Source organism: Carettochelys insculpta, chromosome 16 (genome assembly GCF_033958435.1).
Source record: "Carettochelys insculpta isolate YL-2023 chromosome 16, ASM3395843v1, whole genome shotgun sequence".
Lineage (NCBI taxonomy): Eukaryota > Metazoa > Chordata > Testudines > Carettochelyidae > Carettochelys > Carettochelys insculpta.
Genome location: NC_134152.1, coordinates 39,483,878 through 39,508,956, shown reverse-complemented (window position 1 = coordinate 39,508,956; position 25,079 = coordinate 39,483,878). Strand labels below are relative to the sequence as shown.

Below are 25,079 nucleotides of genomic sequence, written 5' to 3'. Positions count from 1 at the left end.
CCTGATTGCTCTTGCCTCTGCACGTGCATTGGTGAATGCCCTTATGAGCAGGGCTTATGCATGGCCAGTCATGGCATCTGCCTCTGTACTCCAGGATGTACGAAAGTCTCTTCCCTCCTCCCCCGTCCCCAGATGCACAAATGTTACACAAAATATAGCATGCTGCAAACACAGTGGGGACATTAGTTTCAGAAACATCCAAACAGGTCAAAAGGCACCTGAACCTGGCTTTTACACACGCAAAGGCAAATTCCACCACCGTTCTGCACTTGCTCAGTTTGTAGTTGAAGCACTCCTTGCTGTGGTCCAGGGTGCTTGTGTATGGCTTCATAAGGCAAGGATGCAGAGGGTAAACAGGCCAGCCAGTACTACTATACGCATCTCCAGATTACCAATCTTGATAATCCAGTCTGAGGAAAAAACTCCCATCCAGAAGCTTTCTGTACAGACCAGAATTTCTGAAGATGCGGATGTTGTGAACCTCTCTCAACCATCCCACACTGATGTCTGTGAAACAGCCTGTGATCCACCAGGGCCTGCAACACCACTTGAAAGCATCCCTTGCAGCTTATACACTCAGAGGACAGGTGGTCCAGGGCCACGATGAGGAAGTGCTTGCCATCTATTGCCCCACCACAGTTAGGAAACCTGATGGCAACAAAGCCATCCACTATGTGTTCGACATTTCTAAGGGTCACTGTCTTCTTCATGAGATGGTACCAGATTGCATTGGCTACCTGCATCACCATGGCCCCCACTGTAGATCTGCACACTCCAAACTGATTTGCCACTGATCAGTAACAGTTGGGCATCACAAACTTCCATAAAGCAATTGCCACTTGCTTGGGAGTTGTTAAAGCAGGTCTCACTCTTGTATTCCTATGCTTCAGGGCGGGGGACAGCAAATCACAAAGTTCCATGGAAGAGGACTTGCACATGCGAAAGTTCTGCACCTACTGCTTGTCACCCCAGACCTCCAAAATGATGTGGTTCCACCAGTGTGTGCTGGTTTCACAAATCCAAAAACGCTGCTCCACTAAGCACTGCATCCAAGTTCCTGGTCTGCAGTTCAATTTCATCTCCACCCTCTTCCGCTACAACCATCATCTCAGTCCACTGCCTCTCTCGAAACAAATACTCTGAGGTTCTGGGAAGTGGCCATAATGCACTGTGCAATGGTTTGACACATGTGAGGATCCATGTTAGTGCTAGAGCTGTATCAGAAAAAATAGTGTGGTCTGCAATTTGTTTTCACACTGTTAGTGGGTGCTCTGCATTCTGGGATAATGACATTAGAGACGCACAAGCAACTGCAGCACATTTTTCCCCCACAACCCAATGGTGCAAGACCCCCAGAATTCAACAGGGCAAAGGCACCATGGAATAGGTACCCACAAAGCATTGCTTGCACAGTTGCACTTGGATTGGGCAATGGAGATGTAGTAAGTCAACACAGAGAAATGGTAAGTTGACTTTCCTGAACAATTGTGGACACAGTTTATGAAACAGAGGTTAAAAAGTTGAATTTGTTAAAATTGATTTTAATTTCATAGTGCAGATGTATCCTCATGCACAAGAGGTGTGGACACCTACACCCATGACAAAAAGTTAGAACAGACGGTGACATTTCTACAGTGTGGTTATCTGCTGTCATTTGTTCGTGTTCAAGAAAACCCCAAGAGTTCTAAGCAGAACGATTTCACCACCCAGTACTGAGCACTCCTTACCATTCTAAAACTTAGACATCTACAAGCACTTCTATAATGCCAGATTTCTAACAACACCCTACTAAAGAAATACTTATATGTACATTTATACACTTTAGAACAAAACAGCATACATTTCCAAAACTACAATAAACTCTTTCATATCCAGCAACCTTAGGACCAGGAGGCTCCTGGATGTTCAAATGTACCAGTTAATAGAGAGCAGCTAAGGGAGGTACAGGCAGGGGTCTGTGCCCCGCACCCCAAATAACAAAGTTCAGCTCTCCCCACCCTTCCTCCCAGCGCTGGCTCCTGCTCAACTCCTGTCCCATTACCTCGCACATAGCCATGCAGCACGTGGGCCTGCTTGAGGGCTCACACATGGCTGTGGGGCATGGGGAGCCACCCTGGGTGGCTGACACTCAGCAGGAGACCGGAAGATCCCACCAGCTGTACACAAATGCAGCACAGAGGGACGCAGGGCAGGTGCTGAGTGGGACGGCCCCTGAGGAGCAGGGCATTGCTCATGCATACAGTTTACCTCTCTGAAGCGGCAGAAGTACTACTCTCTGCAGTGGGGAAGCAGCATCATGGCATGGGGTTTCTGCCACTTATTTGAACTCTGGATAAAACAGAGTTTACTGTATTGTGGTTACTTAAAAGAAAACTAAGAGGGAAGTGCCCTTTCTCCCAATAAGTAATTAAAATATTTAATAGCATTGAGATTTGATCTTTGTAGAATCTCTCATATATACCATATATTGTTAACAGGGAAACTGGGAATTCTTTTATCGTATGTATTCCATCCTCATATTTCATGTACACCTCCTCTCTGTCAGAATACCTGGCTCTACTTACTCCCCATTTCCATTCAAAGCTGTTTGATGCACAAATATTACAAAATATATTTTTAGCTCTCTTAACATAACTGGAAACAAGATGAGCAACTGTCTCATAATCAGCCCATTCTCCAGAGACCATGAGCAAGTGTCCCAGGAACCACCATTTAGAAACCTTTGGAACAGACAACTTAAGAGATCTCATCTAAACTTTATCTTCTAGGATTACGATCTCCACTCCCAAACACCCTTGCTCACCAGAGGTACAATCTATTTATAATTAGCAAACCAAATTTTGTACACGACAGAATATTCTCACCCAAAGCAGGATTGTAATCCTTTTATTCAGACTTCTTAGAGACCCAGTTAAAAAGCCTTTAGAAAGATACAGTGTCCTAGTTTGACCTTAAATAACCAAGTTTTAAAAAGGTACTCAAGATAGCTGCACCCATAGCTATGTTATCTTCACTACGTTAGATTATGTAAACTCAACTAAGGGTATGGGTACATGGCAAAAAAGCCAAATGTCTGGCCCGTGCCAGATGACTTAGTCTCATGAAGCTCAGACAGCATGACTGCTTCATTATTGTGTACACTTCTGGATATGAGCCTGGGTACTCAAACCCTGTGAGGAATGCAGTGGTGTCCCAAAGCTCAAGCTTCTTCTGAAGCCTATACAGCAACAAAGCAGACTCGCAGTCTGCAAATCTGAGTTGGCTGGTACAGCCCAGTCATGGCTGTTCAGCTGCTGTGTAGACATACCTTTTCACCATTTCTGTTTTGCATTTCCACTTGGTTTGGACAAAATATTTAAAACTGATGTGGTCCAGTTTGTTTTAAAAAAAAAAAAAAAAAAAGGTCTCCTGCACACTGCAATTCACAAACAGAATCCTGCTCAGGACTGTTTTCAGGTCTCTCCCCCAGATCACAATATCCACTCCCACATTGTTCCTTGTAAGTTTATACCATTCCCATCAATAAAAACCTTAGATCCTGCAAATCCCTGAAGACATTTATATAAATTTGTTAACATGGTGAATCTTAAAACAACAAAAAAGTTGGTTAATAATATACAAAATAGACTTCAGACAATTTTTAACCGCTAAAAGAATAAAACTATTCTCACTTAAACCATGTAAAAATTCTTTAATTCCTGTCATAAAAAAAATAGTCTTTCTGGATTTAATTTAAAAAACAAAAAAAACTTGCTTTACATTGCTTAGATTCTATTTATGATTTCCTGCAAATTACAGCAGTCTCTCCCCCTTCTCCCCCTCTCCCATTCAAGCGTCCCTGCAACAAATTACATTTTATCCACTCCTGCTATAATGACAGCAGGTCCTGCAGAACGCACACAATCCCAGTCCCATCGCAAGGTTCTATTCACAAGCACTAACTTGATTTTAATTCATAATACATCAGGGAATACTTATTTACCAAAAAATACTTCACAAAACCTATTTATTCATATTTAAACTATATCATGTGTGTCTTTAAAAACACACCCTTACAAATGTGTTGGTCCCAGTTAAGTACCTTACCTGTGAATTATTCCCTTCCCATGCAAGTATTCTAATGCTGATACAATTTCAGCAGTATAAAATCTGGTACAGGTCTCATCAAATGAGCCAATTTTTCGAATATATTTTAGAAGCTCGCCATTTTTGGCATAGCTAAGTCCAAAATCTGAGCATAAAGTTAAGGATTATCATTGGGACACTTTAAAACATCAAACTAACTATTCTGGGGACCAAAGTGAGTCTGAATGAGAACTATGGAAGGAGTAAAAATGACAGAAGGAGCAACGGTCTCAAGATGCAGAGGAGGTCTAAATTAGACATTAGGAAAATCTATTTCACTAGAAGCAGGGTGAAGCACTGGACTGCATTTCCTAGAAAGGTGGTGGAATCTCCATCCCTATGGATTTTTAAGTCCCAGCTCAACAAAATCTTGGCTGGGGTGATTTAGTTGGGGTTGATCCTCTTCTTGCAGGGGGCTGGACTCAATGACTTCCTGAGATTTTTTTTCCAGCCCTTGGACTCTGAGGCCCAATTCCAAAAATGGCAAACATTTTCAAAGGCAATATTTTCTAACACTGGTCTCCATTTTTATAACACATGATTAAGGCAAATTTAGATGCTTAAATCTCCCATTTTGAAACGCAGTTAATAAGTCTAAAATTCATTTAAATAATTAATTACAACTACACCTACAGTTATTAGTTCCTGCTAAAATGGACACCCAGTTATAGCCAGGCTGAAAGTTACCCTTTGCAGTTATACAAGATGTATTGTCTCAGTCCAGTTTGTAAGAAGCAGGTGTCCATCTACATTACAGAAAGGGACTACTGCATCCCATCTATTGTTGATAGCCTCAGCAAGTATATCATCACAGCTTGAATGAGTCCTGGAAGGAGACTAGATCTATCATTTCATCCCAAGAAAGCACCACTACATTGCAGAAACTTGAGGAGGTTTGCTATAGCCTGGTACTGTAGCTGTTCTATGGATTTAGGGGTAGGGGGCCTCAGATTCCTGAGCTCTTAAGAGAAAAAACAAACGTTAACTTGAAATAAGTAAGTTTTTTAGAATGGTTGGAGAGAGATGTTATGGGAACAAAGCCTAAATGTTCCTTCTGGTACACTGAGAATCCCCTCTCCATACTGTAACAAAAAACAGGTTTTTTGCACACTGATTCTAAGAATTGCTAGCAAAAAACCCAGCCGGAGCTTCTTCAGTGCCTTTGCCATCATTCAGATTATTCTACAAGCCATTTTAGATGAGAGAAGCTTAACAGCTGATCATTTAATGGACATGCTACTAAATGTAAGGAAGGAAAATGGCCATTTAAAAAAAAAAAAAAAAAAATTTAGACTTTATCTTATTTCCTGAATCAAATGTAAAACATGGCAAGAAAACTAAATTAAAACAATCCAACTTAAAGCAATCTTTTCTACTACTCAATCTGACACGGCCCATATATTTAATATAGAGTTTTCCTGTCCATATGTTATAGAAGAGGAGATACACTCAGGGTCTTTTACAATTTGTGTTATAACATTAAAGATGTTAGATATCAGGATATCATCTCTGTTTAGAGTTGCCAAATGCCTGGTTTTCAACTGGAAAGGCTAGGTGAAAAGACGACCTAGCAGTATACAAATATACTGACAGGACAACAAAAGTCCAGTTAATGTGGGGGGATTCTCATCCAGTCACACCTCCCCTTGCACAGCTGGGATTGCCTCCTACAGGCAGGCTTTGCATCAGGACACAGCTCGTGTCCCAGACCTGGACCTGGTGGGGGAAGTGAGTTGTAGATCATCCAGCCACAAGACCTGGGACATCAGGCCTCAGGGAGAAGTGGCAGAGCAGGGGATGGGGCCTCGGGGGTCCAGTTTTCAGCCAAGACAGCTGGCAACCTTACATTTGTTATTTCTGTTCTGCCTTCTGGTAGTTTTACAGAACACATGGTAACTCCTACTTAAAAAAAAAAAAAGTGACTACAAAAATAGTTTCTTGAAAAATAAATGTGGTCTTAAAAATATTTTTAAAATATAGTTTCTACCATATGGAGTCAAAAGGGACATGAAAGTTGCACCTCCTAAAACCAGCACTCTCTGATCCAGCACCATCCCTCATCTGGCAAGACTGGGGATATTCCTGGACCAGGGAGCCCAGCAGGAGAGCAGGCTGCAGCCTGTATACTTTGGCAGCCCAGTGCTGGAGCCAACTTCCCCTGGCAGCTCTGTGGGGCTGAGGCACTGGACCAGCAGCACATGGGCAAGCAGCCAAGCAGTGGTGGTTGGATGGGCAGTGTAAGAGGTGAAGCAGCTTGGGAGCTGGTGGCAAGGAACATCCCCCCATCCAGCAAATTCTCTTTTTCGAGACAGATCAGGTCCCAACCTGCCAGATCAGGGAGATGCAATTGTACTAAGTTTATTTACACTAGCATGTATAAAATAGTGTTACATAAACGTGTGATACCTCCTGTCTGAAAATACTTGATATATTTATAATTTAATATGCACTCAGAAGTTCAAGTGTCCATGTCAATAATGGTTAGATGCTAAAAAAAGTTTCACACCAAAGAAAGTGCTGCTCACTTTATTTCCATGTTTATTCTTATTCCAGTAAGAATCTGTTGATAAAATAACGTGTTACTTTCAAACAAATTGTAAGATATATTTAATTCAAAGGATACACAGCTTTTCGTCATCCTGAAATGTGAAGTAGAGTTTCACAAAAAAAGGGTGGTCCAGACGGGACATGACATCTCTCTCTCTGGTCACATAGGGTACCTTATTTTCTTTTATGATATGACGTTTTTCTAAAATTTTAACTTGAAGAAGGAAAACAATGAAAATGCAGAGAATCTGAGCCCAAATAAAGTATGCTGTAAACTAAGCAGTTTTACAAATTAACTGGCTGGAAAACTGTTATTTTAAAAGAAAAAAAAAAGTCATTGTTCCCCCTAACCTCATTCCAGTCTAATGATAGGAAGGAGATAACAGAATAATTTAATATAAATATAATTGAAGATAATTATTTCAGTGTTATGCCTGAAACACACAGCTTGAACGAATCATTACTTACTGGCATATTCTCTGGAAGTTGCCAATTCTCGGGCCAGAACCACCTGGTTTTGGGGGGGAAAAAAATCCACATGTAACAGGTTTGTTTAAAAAAAAAATATTATATTTTATATATTTACAAGGCTGCCAGCCTGGTCTTCATTCCCACATGCAGTTTGAATTTTGTATTAACCTCTATGCCTACATTTACAGATGTTTAATGTACTCTTTTTCCCTGTACATTCCACACATGGTCCAAAAGAGCAAAGCAGTTAAGCGTGTTCCTGAGCCCCATTGAAGTCAATGCAATTAAACCTCAGCACATGCATATTTTGCCAAACCAGGGCTATAAACAGCACTGGGTAATTAACAAACTAGGTTTTATCCTTCTCTTCAGGAAATCATGATTTACACATGATGTGCTACACCACCTCATTTATTTTCTTTCTACAAGATGTGTCTGTGCGCTTCTGTTTGGCAACAATTACTTTTCGCGGGAAGTTTGATTTTCTCCCCTCACCCCCACAAAGAGGCTAGAAATAGGTGTTTTGTTTTTTGGTTTTGTTTTTTTTTAAAATAAAAAAAAAAAAAAAAAAAAAATGATTGGTGTATTACTTTCCATGGCCTGCGTGGTGTTCCTGAGCAATTTAATCATTTACCTGTATGATTAAACATTAAAATTAACAAAAGCTTTTAGTGTAGCCTACAATTTGATAGGATAAAATAGTTCACTGATGAGTATAAGAGTTCCAAAGAGATGAGGCCAAAGTTAAGTCGGTGGGGAGGAGGGGAGAGAGCCAGAGAGGCAACAAGTAGTCCTGTGGCATCTTACAGACTAACAGATATTTTGGAGCATAAGCTTTCATGGGCAAAGAGAGAGGCAGATACTTCTAAGACAATGGCTCTAAATGTTTGAATAGAAAAAAGTTTCAGAAGGAGTGTAGTGAATTTACAGTCTGTATAGAATAAGTTTCATGCTAGTGGAGGGTTTTTGATCAGGTACACACAGAACACAACAGCTAGAATGCAAATGGAAAAACTGTCTTAGTAATGCCAAAGGTAAGTGATCTCTTATTGAGACCAAGATGAAAAGTATCAAACCTGAGCATGAACTCCAGTTCAGACCCATTCAATCCAATCAAGACCCGAAAACCCACCATGCTAATAAAAAGATTTTTACAGCAGATTACAAAGGGAGACTTCTGAACTGGAGTTCATTCTCAAGTTGGATACTTTACACCTTGGTATAAACAAAGAATCAACTACCTTACGCATTACAAGGACAGTTTCACTATCTTTGCTATTTGTAGTGATCTCAGGAAAACCACTTAGACGCTTGCAGTAAGTAATTTTCTTCCCTCCCTCCCCTTCACCTCCACTCCTTCTGTAATACATAGCTGATTCATCAGCTTTATTTAATTTTTTTCCTGTCTTTCTATTAAATTCTTGTTTTGTCTGTTTACTTTTATCAGACTTTTCCAGATCTGAAGTTGGGCTGTCCCACAAAAGCTGATCACCTAATAAGTTATTTTGTTAGTGTTTAAAGTGCTACAGGACTGCTCTTTTGTTTTATGAGCACACAAACTAATATAGACTACCTCTCTCTGACTACTCAACATGCATAACTGTTTGGAGAATTGGGCATTTACACTGATCTCTCAATCTCTACATTGTACTCAATTCCATCTGGATCACAAAAATGTCAAGTTTAGGATGTCTATGAGAAAAGCCAGCAGACTATCATGATGATTCAAAACACTTTAGCTACTGTCTGGCCAAACTGAATCTTAAAGTTATAGTAATATTAGAACTATACAATGAAAGACAATGTAATGTAAACTTTAACACAGTTTGTTAAAGTCACAGAAGAAAAGGTCATAATGGCTAATGTTCCAACTGCCACAGTAATTCTGTCACGTTACACTTTCTATACGTTCTACTTGAAGTAAACCAGTGGTATATTAAGCTACTTCATTGAAATCAAGAAACAAAATTGTAGCTTGAAATGTTGTCAATTTAATTTACTCTTGAACACTGACATAAGAATTTCCAGATTGTTATCTATGCAACCATTCACTTCCTGTGTGTCTGCACTTGGTTTTAAAAAAATAAAATAAAATAAGAAATTTAACTGAAATCCTTACCAGGGCATCATGTTTTGAGATGCATTACATTTTTACAACGACACAAACTCCTAACAAATCAGATCCTTCAGACCACCATCTTTGAAAGTCAGCTTACATACATAAAACAGCATGAGAAACTTCACCACATTACAGCACCATAAGCCCTTAAATCACTATCATCACACATTGGGATATAATGTCAGGAAGGTCTCCCAAAAACATAGACAATGGTTGTGCATAGTGGATGCAGCATAAACCAACACATCTTGATGTGTCAATTTAATGACTTTCTCAACTGCACACTCAAAATTGGGTAACACTCAACAATTATTCAACCATTTTTCCCCCTCAACTTCGGGGAGGATGTATTTCTCTACAACATTATTCACATGCCAAATTTCAAGCTTCTCATTTCACCCAAGAAGTTTCCATTGGAACTAGAAGTTAGTAAGTTTACAGAAACCAAAAAAGGACAAACTATTATTTCAGTCTCACAAAACTCTGATGGTAGGACAATAAATAATCAGTATAGCCTGCACAGAACAGTTAGAAAGTATTTCTTAAAGTACCTATCAGGAAAGTCAAGTAGTGGAATGTGTTACCGGAGGAGGTGGTAAAAATCTCACTCAGATTTTTAATAAGAGTTCAACACACACCAGTTGGGGATACTCTGCATATATTTGACCCTGCTTCAGCTGCGTGTGTGGATGTATACATACACTACATGACCTCTTTGGGTTCCTTTCACCCCTAACTTTGACTCCATGGTTATGTTTTCGTTGAACCGCTATAGCTTACCTAGCATAACACCTGCAGTGCCAAAGTATCTGAAAAATGGCTTTCCCCCACCTTCTACCCCTCTACTCTCTGCTTTGCTCACCTTGACCATTTTTCCTTCCTTGATTTGTTCACCTTGATTACTGTTTTTGGTTCTCTGTGCCTTAAATATTGAGTCTCTTCTGGTATGACTACAGTCTGAAGAAGTGGGTCTGTCGCACGAAAGCTCATCTAATAAATTATTTTGTTAGTGTTTGAAGTGCTACTTGACTGCTTTTTTGTTTTGATAGTATGTAGACTAGCACAGATTCCTCTCTGTTACTGTGAAAAATAGCTGTATTACTTACTGTTGAAAAAGATCCTTCACCCAATATTTTCCCAAATTTGAAGTCTTCAGGTCGTTTCTTTCGAGGCTGTGGAGGCTGTTGTCCTGAATGTTGCTGAAGGGAATTTGAACTAGACCTTGATTCAGCTGCAGTTCCCTCCATGTTAGACCCCTGTCTGCTGCCACAGTTGGTAATGACAGATGGAGTGCTGGAATCTGTCTGGTTCCTCACCATAGATGGAGATGGGCAAGAACATATAACCACACTCGACTGGATTGGAACAGCATCATACTGAAAAGAGAGGGTTGACATATTAATTTAGCTAAATACAGTAGGGTCTCAGCATTCACAAGGGTTCCATGTTCAGAACCCTCACGAATGTTGATTTTCACAAATATGGGGGCAGGCCTGGGGCCCCGGGCAGCAGCAGCCACCGGTGCTCCCAGCCCAGAGACAGTGACGGCCACAAGCAGCCGCTCACGAATAAATGAATTAGCAAACATTAAGTTCGCAAATGTGGAGACCTTACAGTATACAAATGGAGGGGCTAAGCAACATTAATGTACTAAGTGTAAGTATTGCATACAGTAGTTCTTACCTCAAAGAGCTATACTGTAAATTCAATAGAACATAGAATACACAGCTGTACACGGACCTAATGGGTCTTCAAGAGTGATTTTTGTTGAGAGAAGGAAAAATAAGCAGCAAACATTATTTGAGAGACTATGTAAAAGGGTAGAGGAGAGAAGCAGAACCCACTAGCAAATAAAGGAAGCAGTTAAACTAGAGTAGAACACAGGAAGCTGGTGTGGTGTAGGAGACAGAATGAACTGGTATTTTAATACAAGGATTTATATAAAAAGAATATTAAAATCACACTAAGAATTTTTCATATCCCATTCCAATACACAGATGCAGAGTTAAACATGAAATGGTTGGTTAAAAGAATTTAAGATCTGCCAGAAGAATTTATATTTGTGAACAAATTTCCTTCAGTTTTTTGGCTCTCTTGCCCTCCCATTTTTTCCTTTCTAAAAGTTAGGAAATTAAAATAAATTACTGAAGTTAATAGAAAGCTACAGTTGAGAGAATTAAGCCAGATGTTAAATTAGTTCTGACAATATTACCATAGCTCTTTAGTAATTTCTCTTTCCCTAGCTAAATAAAACTGCTATGCTTGGATGGTACTGATTACCATCCAGTTCACTGGATGTGCCATGAAGCTGAGTTAACACTGCCAGACCAAGCAGCTCTTTTGTTGCTTCCTGACCTGCTCTCCTCTGGTTTTAGTACACCAGTGACTTTGTTGAGGTTCAGCACAGACCAAACTCTGATGTTCTCACTGAGGAAAACATCTCTGGCTGTTGGAAGGCCCTATTTTAAAGAACAGTGCACAGTGATTTGTATAAAATTTAAAAGTTACTTTCACCCCTGGATTGGAAAGCAAATAAGGACAAGGAAAATACTGTGCCTGAGGACAGGCTCTTAAGGAAGGAGCAATATTCACATCAACCACCCACGGTGCCACCCCTGTACCCCAGGCTTAACCCCTCTCAGCCTCAAACCCGCCCCCTCCAGGATTAAACCTGCTTCAGCCAACAAGCTCTTCCAGCTGCACACGGGGTGGCTCCTTCCCCTTCGTGCAGGAAATCTCATACAGCTTGAAGTGCAGGTGCCTGTTGTACCAGCATGTGCGCTTGCACTTGTGCTCAGCCAGCAGGAGGTGGTACCACTCAGTCAGCTCCGCCTCATACCACTATTCCTCCACAGTTACCACCCTCCTACCCCCCTCCAGTCTCCTCCCCCTCCTCTTTCTTGGCAGGGCTGTATAACTCCGGCAGGGGCAAAATTCAGTCACCCCTGTCCCCAGCTCTCCTGACAGCTTAGCACTTCCCCCATCTGCAGTATGGGCAGCTCCATGCCCTACTGCTGCTGAAATAATGGAACTAAAGTTAATTGGTTTAATGGCCGGATCCCTGCTGCTGCGCCACCTGCCATTAAACCAATCAAATTTAGTTCTACTGTTTCAGCAGCAGGAGCAGCAGTACTTGGAGCTGCAACTGACTCCTTAAAGAGCTGCATGCAGCTCCTGAGCCAGAGTTTGCCAGCCCCTGAACTTACCACTTACAGCAGCTGCTTTACCCTGCCCCTAGACCTGTCAGGGTAGGCAGGGAAAACTGGCTTGATAAACAGGCTCTGCATTAAACTCACACTGAAGACATCAACCAGCTTTATTTTTGAACTGTCCCTTGAACTTAGAGAAACCTGGACTTGTTAGAGAAGTTTAGACCAAATTTTAAATGTTTCATTATTATACAGCTCTGTACATCAGAAGGTCAAAACAGGTTTCTGCTACTACAGTACTATAGGATAAGAGCACAAGCTGAAACAGTGAAGAGGGAGCCAACTAATACATTCCATTATGTCCCTCAAAACTATCACCAAGGCATGTTTTCAGCCAACAAAAACACCACAAAAAGGATCAACATCAGGGGTAAAGGACCATGAGATGAGGCTTAACTTCCAGCAAATCCTTAGCGACAAGCTACACAGCCAAGACTCAGAGGACTGTCTTCAGGTATGGTCCTTTCCAAAAAGGGCCATCCTGCAAACCTGTGGTGAAACACAAGGCTACACCAAGCTAAAGACACCAGGATTGGTTTGATACTAACGATAAGGAAATGCAGAACCTATTTGATATTCAAAACAGAGCACTTAATGCCTTGCATAGCAATTTCACTTCTCTGCAGAAACACAATTACAAGCTTGTCAAGGCCGAAGGATCAAGAACTACAGTCCTTAAAAATAACTGGTGGAGAGACAAAGCAAAAGGAAATACTGGTCTGTGCCACCCCCAACAACAGTAATGAGTTCATTAACACTGTTAGGGCAATTTATGGACTGTAAAAAGAGGGTGTCACTCCCCTACAATCAGCAGATGGAACATCAATAGCCACTGGCAGGAAGAAATCAGCCACATGTTCAACCATGACAACTGTTGATGACAGCATTTTCAATGTGATCACCAGTCTACCTGTCCAGGTTGATATGGATCATGAACCCTATTTTAAAAACACACGAAGCCAGAGGTGCTGACAGAATCCTATTTGAGATATCCAAACAGGGAGGTCCATCCTTGCTGTTGTGCCTATATTCCCTCATTCTGATGATCTGGAGAGAGGAAGCCACACCCAATGAGTTTAGAGACAATCTCATAGTGTCCATCTTTAAGAAGGGTGACAGGATAGATCACAGAAACTACCTATGGATCTCCTTGCTTTCAACCTGTGACACTTTGGCTGTCCACCAAAATTTATCAACATGCCTCTTACATGACAATATGAAGGCAGTGATACAAGTGGACCAATTTACATAAGGACTTGAATAAAACAAAGGTGTGAGATACCAAACTATGCTATTTAATATCTTCCTAGCAGCCATGTGCCAGTTTATTGAAGACCACCTCCCAAGTGGAGTTGAAATCGGTATGGAAGGACGGTAGCCTCTTGAATCTGGGCCACCTCAGAACCAAGACCACATCATCATCAGTGGTAGAACTCCAGTATACCAATGATGCCAAGGTCAGTGCTGTTTTGGAAGACCGTCTCCAAGCAATTATTTATGTTTTTGCTACAGCCTACCACAGGCTGAGATTGACTCTCAATAAAACAAAAGATCAAAGTTCTCCTTCAGCCAAACACCCACCATACCGTTATCCAAATCAACTATCATGGCGGATGACCACATGCTGGAAAATGTCAGCTTCCCCTATCTGTCCAGCAACGCTGACACTGACTATGAAATCCACCGTGGTATTTCCAGTGCCAGTACTGCCTATGGACAGTTAAGGAGGAGAGTTTTTGACAACGACATCAAAATGCAGATCAAGATGGACATCTACAATGCCATAGTCATCCCAACGTTGCTATACAGAGCTGAAGCTTGCACTCCCTATATAGATGTCTCATAAAAGATCCGGAGAAATTCCGCCAAAAGGTACCCGAGAATATTGGGCATCAAGTGGCAAGACAGACCAATGCTAGTGACCCTGCAGAGGCAGATTCCTACAGTATTGACACAATAATCACGCACAGGCAGCTACAATGGTCTGATCATGTGGTCAGGATGTCTGAGAAATCTCTGCCTAAACAGATTCTCTATGCTCAGCTCAGAACTGGGGTGAGGTCTCCTGGTCCTCAGAGAGAGAGAAGTGCTACAGAGATGTTCTTAAGAACACCTTGGTAAAGTACAACTTTGATGCTGACACCTGGGAGAGGCAGGTGGAGAATCACAACCTGGAGGACCACTATCAAAAATGGTGCACAACACTAAGATCAAGTGCTGTCTCTATGAAAACCACAAAGCCCAATGTAAGGACTGTGCACAGGCCTGCATCTGTGTCCTGGTGCTGACACCAATAGAAAGAGACCTCATATGCAGACATTAAAAAAAGTAAGTGTTTCTTGCCTAACTCCCCGCCCTTGCAGTCATCAGTTACAGGCATTCAAGAGGAAATATTACTTAACATGAGGGATCCCCAGAAAGATACAGTAAACTCTTTCATATCTGGCATTCTATCATCCCAAACTCTTAACCAGCATTTTAACCATAAATAAATTTTAGTTATGTTTTCTATAGGTACAGTATAGTGAAAATAAATATAGTAGAACCCCGAGATACGCACACAATTTGCTCGTCAGTTTCCTGAGAGCCATGAGGAGCTGGGAGCCAGGTTCCAGCTCCCCATTGCTCACAGGAGACAGAAAACAAACAGCTCCATGCTGGTCAGTTTCCTGTCTCTCCCCACTACCCCCAAGTAACACAAATTTGATTTACTCAGTGTTGCATAAGAATGCAACCTCCACATAAATCGGGGTGGGGTCTACTGTACAGACAATCTACATTTACAGTGTACAATACTTCTGTTGTTGGCAAATAAAGTACTGTGAATACATTTGTTTCTTAATACCTAAACTTGTTTTTCCCTTTAGTGTTATGCATTGCTAGGTATACCTCCTTATTATCCAGAATATTTAAATATCCTGCAACATCCCAGTCCCAGGGCTGCAGAATATGAAATTTTACTGTATTGGCAATATTCATTAAACTCTTGATCACAGCTTTATTAGAACCTAATTTCTTCAAATAGCGCCTACAATGTTACATGTTACGATTATACAGGTTGCAAAAAATGACCATGTCAACAGCTCAGCTAACTTAACTGCCAACATAGAGGTAAAAGCAGAAGACCTGTGTAACTACAGTCCCTCTGGCAGCCGCACATCAATCACAGGTAAGATAACAGTGGTCAATAAGGGATTCAAAGAATTAAAAAGGAGGTTAATATAAGTAATGTCAATCAACATGGGGCTAGGACAAACACATCCTGCCAAACAAACTATTTTTTCTAATGCAATCACAAGCTCGCTTAACAAAAGGTGATCACGTGGATGTAATGTACTTAGATTTCTGAGAGACCAGAGCCCAAAGCCTACCCCTTTGTCACACCCAGAGCCTGCACCCAAAACTCTTTCCCAGAGCCCATATCACACAACACCTTCTGCATTCTAACCCTTTGACCAAACCTCAAACACCATCCCACAAACAAGCTCCCTCCCAGAGCCTTAGGCAAGTGGGGGCCCAGGGAGAGAGACTTGGATCCACTTTAGGCACCTCCAAAAATTATACAAAATTTGCCACTTCTGCTCCTGCCCCCCCTCCCATCATGCCAATCTCAGCACACCTCTAAATCAATCCCATAATAGAAGCCATACCCATCGGTATCCATCAATGGCTTTTTTCTAGCCTGCTCTGATCTCATGTGCATATATGGCCTCTGCAGAACAATATTCTACAGATGGTCCATAGACCATTTCAGTATCTCCTCTGTGATGTGATGGATATCATTCAATTGACCTTTGAATCCATATTTGGGCCACCCTGTTATGATATGCTCCATGGTTGGGATGTCCTCACCACTGCCACAAATGGGAGAGTCTTTGATTTTCTACTTATGCATCAAGTAGCCACATCTTCTATAGTTTGTTGACAGCTGTGGCTCAGTGTGGTCCAAAAGCTGTGTGGCATACTGAAACTAAGAGGGCAGCTTGTTGGGTCAGCAAATTGTGCCGGTTTGGAATGGCAGAGATCCAGATACTTCACCTGCCCCTGCCTGGATGCAGACACATGAGGTGCTCATGTGGTATCCATAAGGATTTTCATGATTTCAGGTGTTTCTGAGCTATGTTATCCCAAATATCCTGGATAGAGTTCTGGGTAGTCTCTGGTGTATTTAAGTTCCCATGCTGTGGCTATAATTTCAGCTAGCTAAGGGTTCAATATTTGCTAACACAGAAAGCTATAGAAGTGTTGATTTTAAAGTTCTTGTGATTATTTGAATGCTTGGAGTTCAGCAGTTTAGCCACAAGTTGGGTATGGCAGCTTATTGATTACACCATGGGTGTCCAACCTTTTGGCTCACCTGGGCCGCACTGAGTGAAGAGGAATTGTCTTGGGCCACATATAAAATATAATATAGTTAATGTATATAAATCACATAATGATGATGTTAAAAGTTTACGATCTTGCGGGGCCGTATTACTAGCTGTCCAGGGCCGCATGCGGCCCGCAGGCTGGACACGCCTGGTTTACACCAATGCACAGTACTCTGCAGCTGAGTATGCCATGGCCAAGGCTGATGTTACACTGAGGCAAATGTTCCTACTAACCTTTGAATAATGTTGATGTGACTCTTCTTTTAGAGGCTGCTTTCTTGAGCTGATCGTGAAAGCTCAGTGTTCAGTCAAGAATACATTTGTAAGACTAATGGGTTGCAGCACATGGTTTCAGCACAGAACTCAGTATTTTGTGTGATTCTATTGCCAAAAGGTGGAAAATAGAGACCACTGCTGTGCTCAAGATCTGAGCACTCCAGGGTCACTTTAGGTTCTTTAAAGCCATAAGCCTGACTGACAGTGCCAAATCTTCAGCATATGCCAACCTCTGTGCTATCATTTCAGTTAGATTGCTTATGCATCCATCAAAGAGTATTACGCTGAGGACAGAACCCTTGTGGGGGCTCATTATTCCAAGCATGCAGCTTGCTGGTTTGACCCTCAAGGTAATGGGTGCATTTTTTGTCCACTAAGTATGATGTGCAGCAGCCTAAGGACTGGCACACAGGAGATTCACTTTGGTCAGTTTCAGTGGCAGACAGCCCTTCTAAACCCTATCATATGTCACTGACCGTGATGAAAGTAGCACTACCGGACTTGAGTTCTCAATGGAATACACTCTCCATGTTTATAGTTCGGGCCAGAAGCTGGTTGCAACAGCTTCTGTGCTATTGAAAACCAGGCTGATCTTTGGCTAGGCTGGCATCCACAGTTGGACAGATTTGATTCAGACTCATAGGCTTCATCATTTGTCAACGGTGCTTAAGAGGGAGACTGCCCTATAACCAAGAAGTGTGACACAGTAAACTAGGTAGATGATATGACATAGTACTGACTAAGAGGTGTAACCAGAAGGGATTCAACTCAGGAATGCAGCCTTTTCAGGACTCTCCTTTAAGAACCTCCTAACACCTGTGGATCAAAATGTCAAAACTGGCATCTACTATGAATTAACCTGAATTTTAAGCTTACTTCAAACTACTACACCATTAGAGAAATCATTCCATCTTATGAATAAAGTATTGGATACTTTCAAAACAGTAACCTTATCCAGCTAAGCACTAAACAAAAAGTGTGTAAGACAATTATTTTTTCTAAACTACAATGAAACATGAAAGGAAGAATTAAATTACATGAGAAAACCTTAATGGAGATATACGTAAAGGAAAAGTGTCTAAATTTGTTGGGTACAGGGTAGCTACTTCACCCTTTTTAAGATACTCAAGGAATCCTCAACTTTTCAGTGTTCTTACTTTTCAAAAGGGTTGTTTGGTTCTTTTTGAGGGAGTAGTGGAGATATGTGGGGCAGGGATCAAAAAAGATGAGAACAGCAGGAGTTGAATTCTATACTTCCATCCACGTTTGACTTATTTAAAAAAAAAGCCATGCCCTGCCATGTAGTCCCTTCTCACCAAAAAGAAGGTTCCAATATTTAAATTCCAAATATGGTCACAAAAAGATATTCTAATTCCAAAACAAAGTGATAGCCAAATATAGCACTCAGAGCAGACATAAGCAAAGCCTACTGAAACCTAATTTTTCTAACCTCAATAGGAAAAATATAGCCGAGAAAACTGCTAGATCATTTTAGCTACTTAGATGTCCAGTTCCCAAAAATCATAATTCTGTGCACAGACTATTTTCAAATTGGTTTCCCAAACGGCTTAGTTTGTCACATCTGCTGTAAATGCTTGTGACTGTGCAACCAGAGAATGCAGTGCAGATGATATGAAAGTACCGCCAATCTTTTCAGAAATTAGAAAGATTCGACGCTGCACTAAGAAATTTTTTTTTTTTTTTTTTTAAAAACACAAACTCTACTCTAGCTTTAAACATAGTTTTAAACTTAGTGGGTAGAGTGCCTTAAAAGACATTCTGCAAAGCAATGCATAACTTATTGTGAAGCGAAAGCCAGGCAGAGTAAACACCTTAAATTTGATATTGCTGCCTCTCCTGCCAAAGCTTAAAGTTGATTTTGTATTCTTACAGAAGAGAAGATTTTGCATTTTCAAGGTGTCAGTATGTAATTATGCTGAAAGTGTCCCATTTCAACAGGGGTCAAAATAATTTTCCGGATTTAAGCAGGAAAGCTCTTTAGAAGAAAATACAACTGCCACTCAGCCATAGGCTTGGATGTAGACATTAAATGTCTATTCACCAATTTAGTACTCTACCAAGTACAGGAAGACTGCTCCTACTCTCCCCCAGCCCTTTCATAGTTCAGCCTGTTCTTTTTTTGAGATAAACATTCAACACAAACTATAATTACAGCCAGGAGACTGTGTCTACCCACTGAGGCAGAAGTGTTACTGAAAGGAATGATAAACAGTTTTCCAGACTACGCAGACCGCTACCAAGTCTGTTTTTCCAGGAAGTGCAGGCTGTACCTCACCCACAACAGAGGGCTTGAGAAAAAGTTCTACTAATTCATGGCAAAATAGGAGGCACTTGTGAGAGACCCATCAACTGCAGAATGCAACTAGTCTTTATTACGTAGGCTTCCATTCATTACATCCATAAACCACCATCCAAATATGAACCAAACAGCTAGAACAAGAAGAGGAAACTACTTAACTGTATGGACTGAGCTGTTTATCAACTGATCTCATTTTCTATGAGACCGCTCTTGATCAATTAAGCCAATCTATAAATCAGCAAGTCTGATGAGAGATCACATAAAAATCCACCATCTGAGGGTGTTGTGCACTCTTTTTGGTTCCTGTGCAATGTCTGGATAGGTTGACTCTCAACAACCGACAGCCTGTACAATAGCTCGCTGTAAGAACAATCTGTCATGAGCTAATACTTCTAGGTCACTGGGATATATGCCACCTGACTTCATGTTGGCCTTTAAGGTATCTTTAAAATGCTTAAGCTGACCACCAACAGAGCAATTTTCATGACCAAGCTGACCACAGAAGACCATCTATGGTATCCATTTAATGTGCACCTTCATAACATAACCAATCCAGCAAAACTGTTAATAAGCATTGCTTCCATGCCCATGACACCACACAGCTGAAGGACCTCCATGTTTGAATTAGTGGGACAAAAATTCCTTACAAGACAAAAGGCAGCACATGTGGAGCTTGATCAAGTTTCAAAACATGGTGGCAATATGGTCCATAATGCCAACCTATACATACAGCAGCATATTCAGGACAACTGCCTGATAAACTGTTACTTTGTAAGAAAATTAACGCCGCGGTCACACCAGAAGTATATGGTTGATCTTCCACAGGCAGATCTGGCTCTGACTAATCAAGCAGCTACATCGTCATCAGTGTTTATGCTGGATGACTGTACACTTCCAAAGTAGTGAAACTTAGCAGCAGGGATTGCTGGAGTGTCTCTTTTCACACTGAGACATCACTTCTCTCTTCCTGAGACTCACCGTGAATCCAACACAGCGTGCAAAAAGGAGCAAAACTATCAGAAAGGTCTTGTGCATCCTCAACTGAATGAGCCAACTGCACAGTCATCAGTAAACAGGAGTTCACGGATAGTTGTAGCGAACACTTTTGTGCAAGCCTGAAGTCTTCGAAGACTGAAAATGCTTCCATCAGTTTGGAACTGAATAGGTAGGCTCAATGCACAATCCTTGAAAGCAACTATTAGCCTCATCAAAAACTAGATGCCGAACACGTAAATGAAAATTCTGAAAAGAAATGGTCTAAGAAAAGAGCCCCACAGGATACCACTGCACATCTGTCCCATAGCCACAGATTTTGGAGGCACATTGGAGCAAGGACACATCCTTGCTTTGTACCCTTTGGAATTTCAAAATGTGCTGATGTGTCCCTGCTCTTAAGGACACGAAGCAGCATACCACCACAACAGGACCTAACTATCTTAACAAATTTCTCATGACAGCCAATTTGCAAAAGTACCTTTCAAAGCCTGTTTGGCCCAACCCACTCCCGAAGAGATTTAACTCTCCCATGCAGGGCCCAAATTGCCCCCTCCCCCCACCCACAGCTTAGCCACCCTCCAGGGGGGACCCAAGCTACCCCCCCCGATGGCCTAACCACCCCCAAGGTGCTTAGCTGGCCCCTATGCAGGGCCCAAACCACCTGGCATAGGGCCCACACTGTCCACCTGTGGCTTGCCCACCTTGCGCATCCCCTGAACTGCCTCCCCCATAGCCCCAACCTCCCCTCCCCAGTGGCTTACCTCCTGTGTGGCTCCTGAGCTGCCCCCCCAGTGGCTTCCCCCACTGCCTGCAGAGCCCAAGGTCTCCCCATTCCAACAAGGCCCCTAAGCCACCCCCCTGCCCCCCGCAGCCACAACATGCTTCCTGGCTTAAACTCCACACTCCCAGCCACTGCACTCTCTCCCACCCTACCTCACCCCCAACCTCAGATGCCTTGCTGCTACCTCCTCCATGTGGCTCCCCTCTGCCAGCAGTTCAGGGCAGGGAGAAAGTGGAAGAGGAGTCAGCTGGAGGCTGCTTGAAGAGCCACACGTAGCTTGGATGGAGTCACTCAGCCAGCTTTTGAAAAAAGGTGCTGGAATGCCATTCCGGGGCGTTCTGGCCGGGGAAAAAAAAGCCCTAGGCAGCTAGAATCAACAGTGTTGATACAACCAGTGCCATAGTACTCCATGCTGGCTGGACAACACTCCAGTTATTCTAAATCTCCTTTTTAAAATTTGGTCTCATTCACAGAGCACCATATACTGATGAACACTATTATTGAATAATTTTCCTACCTCTAAAAAGCAGGATTTTTAAGCTACCGCCCTACAAGAAAAATGGTTTGCTCATCAATATGCTCTATGTTTGGAAACTAATAAAGTTCAAAATATTGGAACTATCCTGGAGACAAGGGAAGTTATAGAGCAACAGCAATAGTAATTTATGAGAATGACACTTAACAGGCTTCCTACAATTTTTCCTTTTAAACTGAGGGTGGAATGTGTTTACAAGATTCTGTTTCATCCTCCATGTACTAGCCCCGATGAATGTCAAAAATAATAGAAACATATGTCAAACAGGAGAAAGACAACCTAACTGGATGCGCAAAAAAAAAAAAAAAAGACCCGCTTGATATAGTCATATAATTATGTTATTCCTTTTTACACCCATAGGTTATACGAACGATTAACACCATAGGTGCTGGAATCTGTTAATGAAAGGTGAAATTGAGTTTAAGAAAAGCTAGATCAATTCATGGAGGCTAAGTCCATCAATGGCTATTAGCTAAGACAGGGACATCATCCCTGCCTATCTGTTTTTCAAAAGCTGGGAAAGAGCAGGGGATAGATCACTTAAAGATCACCTGTTCTGTTCATCCTGTCTAGGTCACCTTGCATTGGCCACTGTGGAAAGACGGGTTACAGGGCTGGATGGATCTTTAGTCTGACCCACTATAGGTAATCTTATGAAAGAGAAAAGGCCAATTCCCAGGAAAGCTCAACTAGAAAAAGAGAGGCCTGATTACGAGAGAGTCTTGCCTACATTAGAACAGTATTTTAAAGAAGTCTTACTGGAGGCACAGGAACAAACCATCCATCCCGCTGCATAATAAGAAACGCAGATATGGTAGGCAACCAGCTCGGCTTAATAGGTAAATCCTTGGTGAGCTTAAACTTAAAAATGACACGTATAAGAAATGGAAACGTGGACAGTTGACTAAGGAGGAGTATAAATATATGGCTGGAGAATGCTGAGCAGTAATCAGGAAAGCAGCTGGCAAGGGATGTGAAGGGTAACAAGAAGGGTTTCTACAGGCATGTTAACAATAAGAGGGTTATCAGGGAAGGTGTGGGGCCATTACTGGATGACAGAAGTAACCTAATGACAGATGATGTAAGAAAAAGCTGAAGTACTCAATGCCTTTTTTTGCCTCAGTCTTCACAGACAAGGACAGCTCCCACACTATGGTGCCAGACAATGCAATATGGGAAGGTAGAGGGCAGCCATCGGTGGGGAAGAAACGAGTAAGAGCTACCTAGAAAAAACAGATGTACACAAATCCATGGGTCTGGATATAATGCACCCCAGGGTACTGATGGAATTGGCAGACATCATTGCTGAGCCTTTGGCCATTATCTCTGAAGACTCTTGAATACCGGGAGACATCCTGGACAACTTGAAAAAGGCAAATGCAGTGCCCATCTTTAAAAAAGGACAGAAGGACAATCCAGGGAGCTACAGACTGGTCAGCCTTAACTCAATCCCTGGGAAAATAATGGAGGGGATCCTCAACTAATCTATTTTGGAGCACTTGGAAGAGGAGAAAGTGATCAAGAATAGTCAATGTGGATTCACCAATTGCAAGTCCTGCCTGACCAATCTGATTAGCTTCTATGACAAGGTAACAGGCTCTGTAGACATGGCAAAGTCAGTGGCTGCGATACACCTTGACTTCAAAGCTTTTATGCAGTCTCCCATAATATTCTTGCCCATAAATTAAGGAATTATGGTTTATATCCATGGACTATAAGAAGGATAGAAAGCTCGCTTGATGATTGGGCCCAACAGGTAGCGGTCAGGGGCTCAAAATCTGGATGGCAGTTCGTTTCAACTGGAGCACCCCAAGGCTCAGTTCTGGGGCCGGTGTTATTCAACATCTTTATTAGTGACCTGGATGAGGGACTATATTACACTCGGCAAGTTTGCAGATGACACTAAGCTAGGGGGAGAGGTAGATATATTGGAGGGTACAGATAGGGTCCAGAGTGACCTGGATAAATTGGAGGATTGGGCCAAAAGAAATCTGATGTGGTTCAAAGAGAAGTGTAGAGTCCTGCACTTAGGACGGAAGAGTCCCATGCATTGTTATAGGCTGGGGACTGACTGGCTTAGCAGCAGTACAGCGGAAAGGGACCTAGGGGTTATTGTGGATGAAAGGCGGGACATGAGTGAACAAGAAGGCTAATGGCATATTAGGGTGCATTAGAAGGAGCATTGAGAGCAGATCTAGAGAAGTGGTTGTTCCCATCTATTCAGCACTGGAGAGGCCGCATCTGGAATACTGTGTCCAGTTTTGAGCCCCCCAGTATAAAAAGGATGTGGATGTGCGGGAGCAGGTTCAGCGGAGGGCAACAAAAACGATTGAGGGGCTGGAGCACAGGAGGAGAGGAGAGACGAGGTGAGGCTTTGGGCTTATTTAGTTTACAGAACAGAAGACAGAGCGGATTTAATAGCAGCTTCAACTTCCTGAGGGGGAGCTCTAAAGAGGATGGAGAGAAACTGTTCTCAGTGGTGACAAATGGCAGAACAAGGAGCAATGGTCTGAAGTTACAGAAGCAGAGGAGTCGGTTGGATACTAGGAAAAACTACTTCATTAGGTGGGTGGCGAAGCACTGGAATGTGTTGCCTAGAGAGGTGGTGGATTCTCCATCCCTAGAGGTTTTTAAGTCCCAACTTGACAAGGTCCTGGCTGGGATGACTTAGTTGGGGTTGATCCTGCTTGAAGCAGGGGGCTGAACTAGATGACCTCCTGATGTCCCTTCCAGCCTTATGATTCTGGCAATGCCAATTTCTCCAAAACCCGGTCAGTTTTTGTGCACAAAACATGGTCATACACAAGAGACTGCTTTAGTGTGGCCTTGCTTGAAGTATGTTTGACTACTGTGGTTGTGTCCACATCATCTTTCTCTTTGTCAGATTTCCCATCATTGTTTTCACTGATACAGTTCTACCGATGGCAATGATAGCAGGAGCAATAACGTATACAGGCCTTTTTAGGGCTGCCGATATTTTTACTACTGTGGTTTAACCTACCTCAGACAATAACAGAGTGCCATGGTAAAAAGTGTTGGTAATCACTTGCCACTTACCTAGACTAGAATTCAGACCTTTGCCACCACCAAAGCCACATCAGCAGTTACAATTATATATATATATTTTTTTTGGGGGGGGGGGGGGAGGAAGAACCTAAAATGAACAAAAAAAAGTGTCCATACAGGGCTAGCTAAAATAGCAAACTATAGCCTAGCACAGCTGTTTCCAACACAAATTCACCAGATTGCTGCAAGTCCCCCCTCACCCCGGCACAACCTCCACCCCCCAAGTCAGGCACCCTCCAACATCCAGGCACTGCCCCCCCCACC

General features: G+C 42.1%; 1 protein-coding gene across 3 annotated transcripts in view; it reads right to left on the bottom strand.

Moving 5' to 3' along the window:
* PDPK1 (3-phosphoinositide dependent protein kinase 1) overlaps nt 1-25,079 on the bottom strand; it is a 107,233-nt gene that overhangs the window by 57,971 nt on the left and 24,183 nt on the right. For 2 of the 3 annotated variants that reach the window (XM_075010269.1, XM_075010271.1), the window contains exons 2-5: nt 10,369-10,638; nt 7,141-7,183; nt 6,749-6,886; nt 4,087-4,231 (exon numbers count right to left, since the gene is read on the bottom strand). In XM_075010269.1, the coding sequence (XP_074866370.1) occupies nt 4,087-4,231; nt 6,749-6,886; nt 7,141-7,183; nt 10,369-10,638 (596 nt within the window). Of the gene's footprint in view, nt 1-4,086; nt 4,232-6,748; nt 6,887-7,140; nt 7,184-10,368; nt 10,639-10,945; nt 10,965-25,079 lie in introns of those variants that run through there. The other variant, XM_075010270.1, reaches the window with a different exon arrangement.